This window comes from Aricia agestis, chromosome 6 (genome assembly GCF_905147365.1).
Source record: "Aricia agestis chromosome 6, ilAriAges1.1, whole genome shotgun sequence".
Classification (NCBI taxonomy): domain Eukaryota; kingdom Metazoa; phylum Arthropoda; class Insecta; order Lepidoptera; family Lycaenidae; genus Aricia; species Aricia agestis.
Genome location: NC_056411.1, coordinates 3,279,755 through 3,293,193, shown reverse-complemented (window position 1 = coordinate 3,293,193; position 13,439 = coordinate 3,279,755). Strand labels below are relative to the sequence as shown.

The following is a 13,439-nucleotide window of genomic DNA, read 5'->3' as shown; positions in this document are numbered from 1 at the left end:
CATAAATACATAGTTAATATACTGAGCCTGAGCAAGAGAGATGTCACTATCAGTAACACTGCGTGGTAAAAAGAGACGTGTGATACATGACAACAGCACTCTTTTTTGACGTCCAGCCGGCACGTGCCGCACGTTGACAATTTAATCTCATAGAAATCATGTTCAATCATGCTTGTGTAAGTGTAATACGTGCACATATTTTTACACACAGATGAAACCAATTTCGGTTTCGTTTGACAGCTCGAGATTGTTGCTCTATTCCGCTAGGTATATTAACTTTATGCATAAATATTAAATACGCAACTGACGAAACGAAAATTGTATGAATAACAACAGACTGACAAATATGGCGGTATCTACAAACAACACGAAATCCTGCATCGCGCTATCGAAGTTCCTGAGATCGGCAAGCTATTATATTATACACAGGCAAGGTATTTACTGGTCGCCTGTTGGAAAGCCACTGCCGTCGCCCATGGACACTCGCCACATCAGAAGAGCTGCAGGTGCGTTGCCGGCCTTTTAAGAGGGAATAGGGTAAGAGGGGAGGGTAGGGAAGGGAATAGGGTAAGGGGATCGGGCCTCCGATAAACTCACTCACTCGGCGAACACGGGTTTTCTGTGGGAACGTGGTATTTCTCAGGTCAAGCCGGCCCATTCGTGCCGAAGCATGGCTCTCCCATGTGTAAATCTCGCTCGTTCCACTGAAAGTACGAAAGCTCTCGAGAAGCATACATAGGTGTGAATTTGGAACCAGTTTTTAACTCAGTTACTCTTCCATAGTATTTATAATTCGTAGTGTACAAAATAAAATATCACATATCAAACGAACAAGCGGTGTTTATTTCATCCAAATCAAATGTTTTCAGAGAAACCTCGACCTAATCGCAATGTTTGCTAACGTATTTACACAGCCAATATTCCTTGCGGCCTAATGTTAGAGTATTTGTTTGCTGTATTTATTGAATTGATTTGATATTATTTCCTTTTGTAGGCTCAAAAGGGATTTGAAACCTTAGTAAATAGCAATATAACAAAAAAAGGATATGGACGAACAGTCCATAGACGGCCACAATTTTATAATTAAAAAAAAAAAAACCTTAGTAAAAATCTTCAGAACACTTACTTAAAAATAAAATATAATTATATAATGATAAAAAGTGAAGTATGAGTTCAACAACAAGTGACTGATATTGCCCACAGCATGTAAGTTCTGGCATATTTTTGCAATTAAACGATCTTATTCTTATTTTAAAGTAAAGTACATTCAAACTTCCATACTAGTATTAAAAAAGCGAAAGTGTGCCTGTCTGTCTATCTTCTACCTCTTCACGCCCAAATGGCTGAACCGATTTTGTTGAAATTAGGTATAGAGATGCTAAGGGCCTGTTTCATCACTTCCTGATAAGGCTATAATCCACCAATTAACTTGACTGATCAAGTATGGAGAAAGTGTTGAAACAGGCCCTTAAAGTCCCGGGAGAGGATATAGAATACTTTTTTTTCCAAAAAAAAACGCGCTATAATCGAATTTGGCGCAACGGAGTTGTGGGTGTCAACTAGTATAATGATAAAAAGTTAAATACAAGTAATATAGTGTAAAGTAATAAGTACTGAGTACTCTCTAGATATACTGTGACCGCGGTTTGCGGGCTCAGGGCTGACGTTTGCAACAAATGATCTAAGTTTTGTCTCGCCTTGAACTTGTGTGATCGATATGAAGTCGCCTGTCGATCAGCGTCTTACGCAGAACATGAGCATCAAAGAAAAATTCACTCTCCCATGTCAGTTTCGGTGGTAGTGGTTGATTTCATTTGAAACAAGTTCACCCGATCCTACGGCCACCCAGTTTTTAGTGGTAGGGCTGCGTCCACTATAATCTTTCGGGCACTGCAAAAACACACATAATTTCAGGCAGGAGTCTCCGCAAGATGCTTAAAGGCATTTACTCGGCGAAAAAAAGGCCTACATAGGAGTGACTTTATATTGCTCTAGTGTGTGGCACTGCACAAGCAAGACTATCTCATAACCCTGCAGGATAGATGACCGACTCGACAAGTGGGAGATCAGGCAAATGGCCAAATTTTAATATACCCAGCCGACGCATATCATTTTCATCAGATAATCAGGTAATCAGCCTGCGCTGTCGCGTCGTAACCAAACTTTGAAACAACATATTCTTACATAGGAATTGTACCCACGACCTCCGAGTCAAGAGCCATGCTCTAAATCACTCAACCATGAAGGTGTGATTCCGTACTAATTATTAGGAACGTCTAGGACGTAACCAATTTGCTTGTAATACTGCATAAAACACCGCCGCGCAATGCATAAAATTTCGTGCATAAAATTAGAATCTCTTAAAAGAGAAATAATGTACCTAGATACTCATTAACCTACTCCGTATCGTTACTTGAGAGACATTTAAAATTCATGAGCTATTTTTCTAGGAACACTAAAAAAGGTATACTTACCTCCATTTATATTTAATGGGCGTTGTTTGGAGAGAAAATGTGTTTTTAACGTGCCCGGTAAGTTTGTATGGCTCCATTCCTCACTGTTTGTTCTTTGAGATGGACTTTATTAGTTCTGTCGACTTCTTTTTATGGCAACAGAGTAACAAAACACGAGAAAATCTTTGTCTGCGAATGGAACAATTTCATTGGATAGTAATTATAATGTTTGACTAGATGACCCGTAATTTCTTATCACTTCCTTCTTAATGTAAAGCTTAACTGAACTGGACTTCACTGGACTATTTCAAGACTAAAATTAGCCAAAGAGCCCAGCCGGCAGCCGTTCTCGAGTTTCAAAATTAAAAAAAATGTCATAGCCTAAGTCATAAAGTGGCATTTTTGAATGTTTGCCAGTCGACGTCGCTTGCCACGCGACGGAGTTTGGAAATCCACCTTTACTTATAGTAGGGGAGCCCAGAGTGCTATTCGTGTAGTTACTCGAGCGTTGTAGAGACCTAGTCGACTTTTTACATTAGGTAAAACTGTTAAAAAAAGCGTTTTTATTGTAGCGATAATATTAGAAACTGCAGCCATTTTAAAGTTATGAAAAGAAAGCATATTCAAAAAATTGCTTATTAAGACAAATTATAACAAATTTAAGACATCAAGGACTAAATCATTTAGTTTAGTGCAACATAAAATATATTTTGCGAAGCTTAGTTAGAAAAATATGAAGCTTTATTTTTATATTTAAAAATCTCACCTAATTTATTAAATCGTCAGTGCTTAATGTAAAAGCTTCTTTGGGGTATACTAAACATCTCCTATCTTAATCTGACAGATGCGATGACTTTTCAATATTCGAAAATACCTTTTTTTAACCCACCACGGGAGAAATCCGACATGAGTCTAGTTATCATGGTATAGATAATTTCCAAATGATTTCTATATCATGATAACTAGACTCATGTCGGAAGCCTATACACAAGTTTAATCTGACACGCTCGAGTATGTCGCAAAATTCCCTCTTGGGCTCCCCTATAAATTATAAATTGAGATCCAAAGACGGGACATTGTCAGAGCAAGATAGTTTTTATTTTGGACCAAAGACCTATAGTTTCTTAATTCTTAGGGCTCCATTCCACCGCGGCACACAAAGAGGCTACGCACGTGCGTCAAGCTTCGCTTTGTAAGAAAATATATGTGACAGTATCCACTGCAACCCACGGACACGCATGAATTGACTCACGTAGTTTGCTCGAATATGGTGCACACGTAGCTCAACGCTGGCCACGCTACGCATGCTATAGATCAGGTAACTAAAGCTGGCTCATTCACAGTGCTCACACTTATGCAATTTCACTATATAGTATGTTTAAAAATATATATATATATATATAATAAATATAATTTTTATCATGTTTGCATCATGATAAAAATTATCGTATGTGTACGATAACTATCGTACGGTTCGGAACCCTGGCCGCGCGCCGATCAAACGTTACCGACTTGTAACATCACGCTGTATTTACGAGTATAAACAGTAGTATAAGAAAAACAATAACTGTCCTCTTCACGCTCATAAGATAGAACGCGCGCGAGAGAGACGGACACACTTTTTATGATGCGTATGTAGTACGACGTCACGCCACGCGCTTATTCGCAGGCACTACACAAGCGCAATGTTTAAATGTGTTGATCGTGCCAGCATTTGTTAACTGACCTGTATGCACGGGATACACGGAAGCGTGTACATAGGCAGTGGAAACGTTGACCCACGTAGTCAAAGAAATAAATCCGTGCACGTCCACGCGTGCGCGTGGCCGTGCACAGCGTGCGCCGCGGTGGTTTGGCGCCTTTATGTCAATGTTTTGGACACCAAAATGCAACACAAAGACTCGCCTTAGATCATTTAAAACTTATAATGCAGTATATAAATAAGTCTATGCATTAGATAGCCCGCATACAGATTATAGAATTTTACACCTTCTTTACATTGTAAATCGCTAAAGTGTCACCTGAATTTGTCAACGTCAAGAATCGATAACAGATTTTGGTAGACTGTATTGTTTTGTATTTTTCACGTTCAACTAATGATTTCTGATGAACCCAAACCCTCAGATACCAGCGATGATGCAGGAACAAACATGGAGGAACCTAAAAGTAGAATTGACGAGATTTACAACGAAATCATTCAGACTAGACTTGAAAAGAAAAGTGGGAAAGCGTTGAAAAAGAATAATAGGAAGAAAAATTACAATGAAACTTCTAAATTGAATGAAAAAACATACAATGTTTGGATGATGGAGGCAGCAAGGTCACGTATGTATGCGATCATATCAAAGGGTTTTCGTGGTTGGATACCGCTGTCGATCCTGGCGACACAGGAGATACAGTGATGGGAATGTGTGGTGGGCCAAAGCCCGTTAAAAAAAAAATAAAAGGTCACGTATGTGTTTATTTTTATTTTTTAAAGGAAGCTAGTAACTTTGGTAGTCTTTTTACGTCAATTAGTTTAATCGTGGCGTCTATGGCCCTAGCATACGACGGCTTTTTGTAGCGATGCATTAGCGATACTATCGCACGTTTTCATCGATACAGTAGCGCGTAATTACAAATACAATAAAGGCCGGCAACGCACCTGCAGCTCTTCTGATGTTGCCAGTGTCCATGGGCGACGGTAGTTGCTTTCCGTCAGGTGACCCGTTTGCTCGTTTGCCCCCTTATTTCATAAAAAAAATAGGAGTAACAAGCGTTAGTAGCGATGCACTCCCGCGGTTGCGTTAAACGTACGATTGCATCGCTACATAATGGCACCGTGTGCTGGGGCCTTAAACGCCCCAAATTATACATTAAATGTTCAGAACTTAATACAGTTCAGACTGACATAAAGTCTTAACAGACTTTATGTCAGTCATATAATCGACTACGAGCTGACGACCAAATCATTCATGTAGGTTCAGCTGTATTAAAACTCCGTTAGCTACTTCCCTGAACAACCCATTCTGATAATCTGCGTGCTGGCAGGCCGTGGGCAGTGGGTGTGGGCTGTTCAGGGAAGTAGCTAACGGAGTTTTAATACAGTTGAACCTACATTTTTTTTTCCCCACCCCACTATACCTACTCCTACACCCACCACCCACGGCCTGCCAGCACGCAGATTATCAGAAAGGATTATTGAGGGAAATAGCTCACGGAGTTTCAATACAGCTGAACCTACATTTTTTAATTTTTTTCCCCACCCCACTACTCCCACACCCACCGCCCACGGCCTGCCAGCACGTCAGCTCTCCATCAAAACCTTTATGTCATATTCATTCAAATGTTGAAATTATATTCGAGCCATACGACCATACTTAAATACTCGCGGGCCACAGCTTCGATCATCTATTGAGTATCTGCCATTACTTGCAATCAATTGACACTCTAGTATTATAAGCATTGTGCCCCATATTCTTCTTAGTTATAACAAGTGTTCAACTTTAAGTGGCGACGAACTACCGTGGGGAGGACTCGCCGCCCCTGGGGGAGCCGCTCAAGTACGAGCCGGATCGGAACGACTTCGTGAAGAAGGTTTTCACCATTCTGTTCGTGATGCTGGCGGCCACTGCCGGATACCTCATATTGGTGTTCTTTATGTAAGTTCATACTTTTTATGTAAGACATAGCGTCCGTGGCCTAATGGGTAGACCTTCGGTTCGCACTCGTAGAGAATGCAGGTTCGACCCCGGGTGGAGGCGTGTACCTTATGAGACATTTTCTGATCTCAAGTACATAATACGGACGCTCGTTCGGTGAAAGAAAACATCTCGAGGTAACCCGCACATAGTTGGTCCCAGACGTATTGACTAGTTCTTTTCTCTGGACTAGGCCGACTATGATGCGAGAATGCCGTATGCGCTCGGGCAACTATACGGACATTTAAAAATCTTGTCCCAGGCACAACAGTATTTGAGGAGTGGTTACTTCGCTCTGAAAAATACTGCATAAATCATCCACAACGGATGTAAAGGCCTAGTTTTATGTAAGTTAGCAACGGGTTGTACCATAGAGGAAATTTGTTCCTAGGCAGCTGACGGACCTGCGTCGTTTGGTCGGCTTATGTCAATTCAGTGTTATGCTAAGTACTCACATACGGCTTTACTCGATCGAGCAATCACGTCGATTAAAACCCTTTTAATTAGGCTTTACTCTACGTTACTCTATCGAGTAAGCTCGCCGTTCAGTGTTCACCGAACCGTTCGAGCCAAAAGATGTCTATTCAACTAAGGAGAACTGAGAAGGTCGACTCGCGCCACTCGAAGTCACGTCCACACGCTTGAGTAAAGCTCGACGGCTCGCGTCGAGTAAGTTCGAAGGAAACATCGAGCCGGCTTGATGCGAGCCTTCGAACTGTGAGTTTTGCGGTCCACACGGTGGTTTTTGCTCGAATTGGAGTGAAAATATCGAGTAAAACCGTTATGAGTATTTAGCATTTGCTGTGCTTAGTCTGATGGATTTGACTTAACGCGACCAAATTATAAGTAATTTAGGTCCACCACCTGCCTAGAATCAACTTATCTGATACTAATCCGAGTGCATCGGCAAAAGTAAAACTTGAACATTAAAAAGAGAGAAGGATATTCATTTCTTTTCGTTAGGTTATTATTTTTTTTACTATTCAAAAACGACGATGCGACAAGGAGACAGAGTACCCAATAGATGGATAAGTATAAGCAATTGCAGCTGGTCACGTTGTAAGTACGTTAACTAAAATTTAATTGCAGTACAAAATCTTTTTGACGTTTTTACGGTAAGAGTGACAAAAACTCACACTCAGTGCATAATAGCTGTTATCTCGAAAGTCAAGAATAAGTAATCATTACCCGAACTAATTGCACACTAAAGGTTATCTTATATCTTTAAACGAGCAATTCTTGTATATATATATATATATATATATATATATATATATATATATATATATATATATATATATATATATATATATATATATATATATATATATATATATATATATATATATATATATATATATAATTGGAATCTCGGAATCGGCTCCAACGATTTTCATGAAATTTAGTATATAGGGGGTTTCGGGGGCGATAAATCGATCAAGCTAGGAATCATTTTCAGAAAATATCTTTTTATGCGTGTTTTATCGATAACCGATAAACAGAAAAATATGACTCTTCCTGACATCTATTGGCGAATAATAATACTATTTTGTAAGCAACTAATTGTTTTAACGACCAGCAGATGGCGTTATTAAGTAACACGAAGTCAATGAGTGTTTGCTATACCGAGCAAAGCTCGGTCATCCAGGTACTCATAATAATATGTTTTCCTAGGTCACGTTGTAATTACGTTAACTAGAATTTCATTGTAGCACAAATTCTTGTTGACTTTCTTACGGTAAAAGTGACGAAAACTCACACTCGGTGCATAATAGCTGTCATCTGGAAAATCAAGAGTAATAATTACCCGAACTAATTGCACACAAAAGCGTTATCATAATAATATTATGTTTTCCCATCATCACGTAAACGCACATCTTCCCAGTAAATCTTTTTATCGGTATCCATTTTTGTGGCTACAAAATTTCAACAAAATCAGCCCAGCAGCTACGGAGCCTATTCCAGTAGCCATTCCGGTTTCCCTCTCAAAAATATAAGTGCATTTGAAGTTTGAACGGAAATAGCTCAAATTATATTTTTATTTTTTTCAGTCCTGAATTGAAATATTTTTATTTGAGCGTGCCGATTTATGTCTTCATCGCGGGTTTGTAAGTAGAATATTGTTATTATCTCTAATTATTACTTTTGTCACTTTATAAACAAAAAAAAGTCTTAGCCCAATAGCAGGATATTATAGCTTGCTAATTCGTACTTATAAATGCGAAAGTGTGTTAACTGTTTAGGCTAAAACTGCTGAACCAATTTTGACGAAATATGGTATGCAAATGTTTTAAGTCCCGAGAAAAGACACAGGATCACCTAGTTGTTATATAAAATAGCTTAAAGTGTTCCTAATTCGTATTATATTGTTTTAGATTGGTGATGATGTGTTTGAACTACCTATTGGTCTGTGTGCCGTCGGCCAGAGTTGGATGCTGTAGCTACATTTGCTTGTTGGTCGCTGTAAGAGTATTCTTTATCCATATTTTTGACGTGGGAGAGCCATGCTTTGGCACGAATGGGCCGGCTCGACCGGAGAAATACCACGTCCTCACAGAAAACCGGCGTGAAACAGCGCTTCCGCTGTGTTTCGCCTAGTAAGTGAGTTTACCGGAGGCCCAATCCCCTACCCTTTTCCTTTCCCTACCCTCCCCTATTTCCTTCCGTACCCTTCCCTATTCCCTTCCGTACCCTCCCCTATTCCCTTCCCTACCTATTACCCCTTAGAAGGCCGGCAACGCACCTGCAGCTCTTCTGATGCTGCGAGTGTCCATGGGCGACGGAAGTTGCTTTCCATCAGGTGACCCGTTTGCTCGTTTGCCCCCTTATTTCATAAAAAAAAAACTGATAAATCCGCTTCAATTATTTGAAACATTTTGGGAATCTAAAAGTTAAAGTTCAGAAGTAAGTAAGGCAGTGTTATAGTTTATTCACATACAATTTAATTTCGAATAGTATAATGAAAGTTCTAAAAGTTCCTCCTGGTTAAAACTAAGCAAAAAGTTACCTATTTACTACCACCGGGTACGTAACAGAACTATTATAGAACTAGTTGATGCGGTTTATACTAGGCGGCGACTAGTAGATGACTTCAACTACTACGTGCTTCTGTTGCAGGTGGTAGCCATGTCGAACATAGCGGCGGCCATCACTGTGCGGTACCGCACACACATCGTCGTGTGCGCGTTCATCGCCACCACCGCTGTCGTCCTCGTCTGCATACTCCTCGCCTGCTCTAGGGTAGGACATTCAAAAATTTACTTTATTCACTATACAAGAAGATACTTTATTGCTAGCGTGCTGCTTGTCTGCTGTAGAATAAGACATTCAAAAATTAACTTTATGTACCTACTACATTGTACAATACAATACAATACAGTACTCCCAAATTAATAATGCGTATGGAAATCTTCGCTAATTGTCGTAATCACGAAAACATCAGAATCTATGAAACTTGCATTTTGCACCTTGTTCAAAGGAAATAGAAGTAAATATCATATAGCCGGTGGCTGTCCGCTGTCGCCGGTCCGTAAAGTGCTCCGGGAAGCCATCGCGGCGTTACCATGGTAACGTCCAAGCAACGTCAGGCGCCTCTACGTCTCAAAGCGCTGTTTTTCTTAAAGTTAAGTTTAAAATAGCGCTTGCAGCGACGTCTTCCGACGCTCGGGAAATACGACCGTTGCCGAAAAATTACGAAAATTTCTATGCGCATTATCACTTTGGGAGCACTGTACAAGTACTACACAAGAAGATACATATTATTATTATGTTGACAAGCTTGTAGTATCGAGTGACTCCTCCAATGCGATATTGCAACAGACTTTGGGTACTTCGTAGATGCTCTACGCTGGTTCGTAGCTGGTCTACGCCGTAGCAATGGTGTAGCAAAACACTCTGGGAGGTTTTAGGGTAGAGTCAAAGGTTCTCGTGTTTCTTCTTGTGTAATAAATAAAGTTGAGTTTTGAATGAGTCAGAACTGATTCTAAAAACCAACACACAGCGCGTTGTGTTGCGTTGCCACGACGCAATGCAATGCGCCGTGTGGACTGGCTCTAAGGGCCGGGACACATAAACACGATACGACGTCGTGTCGTACCACGTTCTATGTCAGTGCCACAGTTGTTATTCAAAATTTAAAGATGACGCATCGTGAGTTTCTACGACGCGACGTCATGCCGTGTATCGTGGCTCGTTACGATGTTGCGACGTAGTTTTTTACGATGCTCGTCGTAGTTTCCCACGACGCGACGTCGCATCGTGAAACGACGCACGTCGTGTCGTGTTTATGTGTCCCGGCCCTAAGTTTACGGGTACGTCGTAACTCATAGATGCGCTACGCTGATTCGTAGCTGGTCTACGGCGTAGTAATAGCGTATAGAAATTGACGTAGATTCTGTCATAGAACCTATGGTGCGTCGTAGACAAAAAGCTCTTCCCCTCTCCAACTGCATTGGACGACATGAAGTAACTGCAGTCGTGTCGCAGTGACATTTCTGGTTTCTATGGAGTTTAATGAAATTCCCTTCGTAGTTAGTGACATGAAATTTTTATGCAAATTCATACAAGTGATTATTATTTATAGTAAACTAAATGTCGCCCGCAATTCCGTTGCGCAGAACTTCGCATATCGCGTCAGAACCGTACATTGTCCTGTCCTGAGACTCAAAATGTCTCCATACCCACCAAAATCGGTACGAGTGAAGGCGTTGCGTTACGAAGAGGTAACAGACAGACAGACACGTTCTCGCATTTATTACATTTGTATGGATAGTGTTATGTTTTTTTTTTTTTTTTTTTATTAAATAAGGGGGCAAACGAGCGAACGGGTCACCTGATGGTAAGCAACTACCGTCGCCCATGGACACTCGCAACATCAGAAGAGGTGCTGCAGGTGCGTTGCCGGCCTTTTAAGAGGGAATACGCTCTTTTCTTGAAGGTTTGCAGGTCGTATCGGTCCGGAAATACTGCTGGTGACAGTTCATTCCAGAGTTTTACAGTGCGCGGCAGAAAGTTACGCGAAAAACGCACTGTGGAAGACTGCCACTCATCAAGGTGATGAGGATGGTATGTTTTTCGCGTGGGACGATGGCGAAAAGTTGCAGGTGGTATGATTCCGAACAATTCCTCAGCGCACTCCCCGTGATACAAGCGATAGAGGATGCAGAGTGAAGCTACATCTCGGCGTAATTGTTCTTTCATAGAAACTATTTTGGTATAAGGGCACCTTTCTTTAGAATTTCTTATGTAGAAAGGACATAATTACATATTAGTAAAATATACATTAAATTAGTACCAAAACGAAGGGTCGTCAATTTCTATTCATTGCTTCATATAATATTATTGCTGAAATGTAAGTTATAGTTATTACAGCATTTCCAATATTATACAAAGAATACCGGTGAAACGAACGTTAAAAATTGTGACCAAAATTATTGCCGTCACAGAAATTGGCGAATGGCACACAGGCAGAATATGCTGGATTTACGTTATTTGGTAGATTTGGGTAGGTAATCAGCTGGGCTTGGCACAACACGATTGGTTTGGTTGGATTGGATCTACTTAATTTTTGTGATCTATAATAATTATAATGATAGATAATATACGATAACGACTTTAAATTTTGTTATGATATTTAATGTAGATGAAAAAAATGACGATACCATTTAAAACAAAAACAATAACGATCATTATAACTATGTTCTTCAGTTCGACTTCACGAAGTTCTACATCTACGTTTTTTTTTTATGAAATAAGGGGGCAAACGCTCAAACGGGTCACCTGATGGAAAGCAACTTCCGTCGCCCATGGACACTCGCAGCATCAGAAGAGCTGCATGTGCGTTGCCGGCCTTTTAAGAGGAAATAGGGTAATAGGGGAGGGTAGGGAAGGGAAGGGAGTAGGGGAGGGTAGGAAAGGGAATAGGGTAGGGGATTGGGCCTCCGGTAAACTCACTCACTCGGCGAAACACAGCGCAAGCGCTGTTTCACGCCGGATTTCTGTGAGAACGTGGTATTTATCCGGTCGAGCCGGCCCATTCGTGCCGAAGAATGGCTCTCCCACGTATTATATGTATACGTGATCGTAAGAACGCGAACGCATTTAGTAGAGTAACAATATGAGAACAATGATATTATATATTATCTAAGATATTTATGATATAGATATTATCTAAGATATTTACGATCATAATGACCATGTTGTTTCAGTTCCACTTCTCGAAGTTATATCTACGTGATCTCAAGAAAGTGAACTTAGCTGTCGCGATAACTAGAGTATCTGTATGAGGTCGTAAACATCACGTTATTGTACGTGATGTTTACGGCCATAATGACCGCCTTCTTTCAGTTTGACTTTACAAAGTTCTACATCTACGTGATAGCGGCGGCGATGGTGTTCATGACGGTGGCTTTTTTGGTGGCGATAGCGATGCTGGTGTACGGCGTCCGGTACAAGCCGGTCGAGCTGGTGCTGCTGTTTGTCGGCGCGCTGCTTAATGTCACGGTGAGTGTGTACATGTACGTGATAGCGGTGGCGATGGTATGACGGTGGCGGTGGTGGTGGCGATAGCGATGCTGGTATGCTACGAGTATGCTACGAGAGTCGCGCTTCAAGTGGTCAGAGTATAGTTGGCCCGCCACAAACATGGTACTTCATTTTTGTGATTTTTTCACCAAAAAATCTATAAACACTTATGTCGTTCCAGATACTCATAATGGAGCTTCAGATGGTGCTCGGTGGTAAATCACTTGAGCTGACGGAGAATGAGCATGCGTTCGGCGCCTACCTCCTGTATACTTCCATCGTTGATATTTTCTTGAGGTTCGTGCAGATAATAGGTTTGATAGATGAATAAAATTGCTTCTGATTTTTCATCGTTTTATTGTAACTTTGATTCGCATTGATGCTAAAGGCGTGAGGAAAATAATGGATTGAAATAACTAGTATGATTGGACGATTTGACAAGTTTGAATTTATATAGTGCTGGATAGGATTGATTTTTCTAGTAGTAGTCTAACTTCACTTGTTAATAATTAATAATAATATTTGCTTGAATAATATGATACAATAAGCTGATACAATTTTAACATTATCTCACATTTATTTCTCGATTTTTTAAATTATAATTATAATGATTTCTGAAATTAATTTAAAACCTGCCTACTAATCAGGGTCTTTAAATTAGTAGCAAATCTACTAATTTCACTATTTAAATTAAAAACGTTCTTCTTGCTGACTAATCTATTAGGAGTTTCCACTTTAGTAGCAAATCTAAAGCACCAACTATCTTCTTCTTAGCTGCAAATAT

At 40.3% G+C, this 13,439-nt stretch overlaps 1 protein-coding gene across 1 annotated transcript; it reads left to right on the top strand.

Moving 5' to 3' along the window:
- The first annotated feature begins 4,541 nt into the window (after positions 1-4,541).
- Positions 4,542-12,986, top strand: LOC121728336. The gene is made up of 7 exons (XM_042116494.1): positions 4,542-4,778; positions 5,944-6,094; positions 8,185-8,241; positions 8,509-8,596; positions 9,251-9,373; positions 12,479-12,634; positions 12,837-12,986. The coding sequence occupies exons 1-7, from the start codon at positions 4,550-4,552 to the stop codon at positions 12,984-12,986; spliced, it is 954 nt and encodes a 317-aa protein (XP_041972428.1). The 5' UTR covers positions 4,542-4,549.
- Positions 12,987-13,439: the final 453 nt, after the last annotated feature.

What these genes read in the sequence shown, in the direction of transcription:
- LOC121728336 (XM_042116494.1), top strand. Translation starts at nt 4,550, where the DNA reads ATGATTTCTGATGAACCCAAACCCTCAGATACCAGCGATGATGCAGGA. An exon ending in TATGTCTTCATCGCGGGTTT is followed by an intron (nt 8,242 to 8,508) that starts GTAAGTAGAATA and finishes ATATTGTTTTAG; the next exon opens with ATTGGTGATGATGTGTTTGA. An exon ending in TACTCCTCGCCTGCTCTAGG is followed by an intron (nt 9,374 to 12,478) that starts GTAGGACATTCA and finishes GCCTTCTTTCAG; the next exon opens with TTTGACTTTACAAAGTTCTA.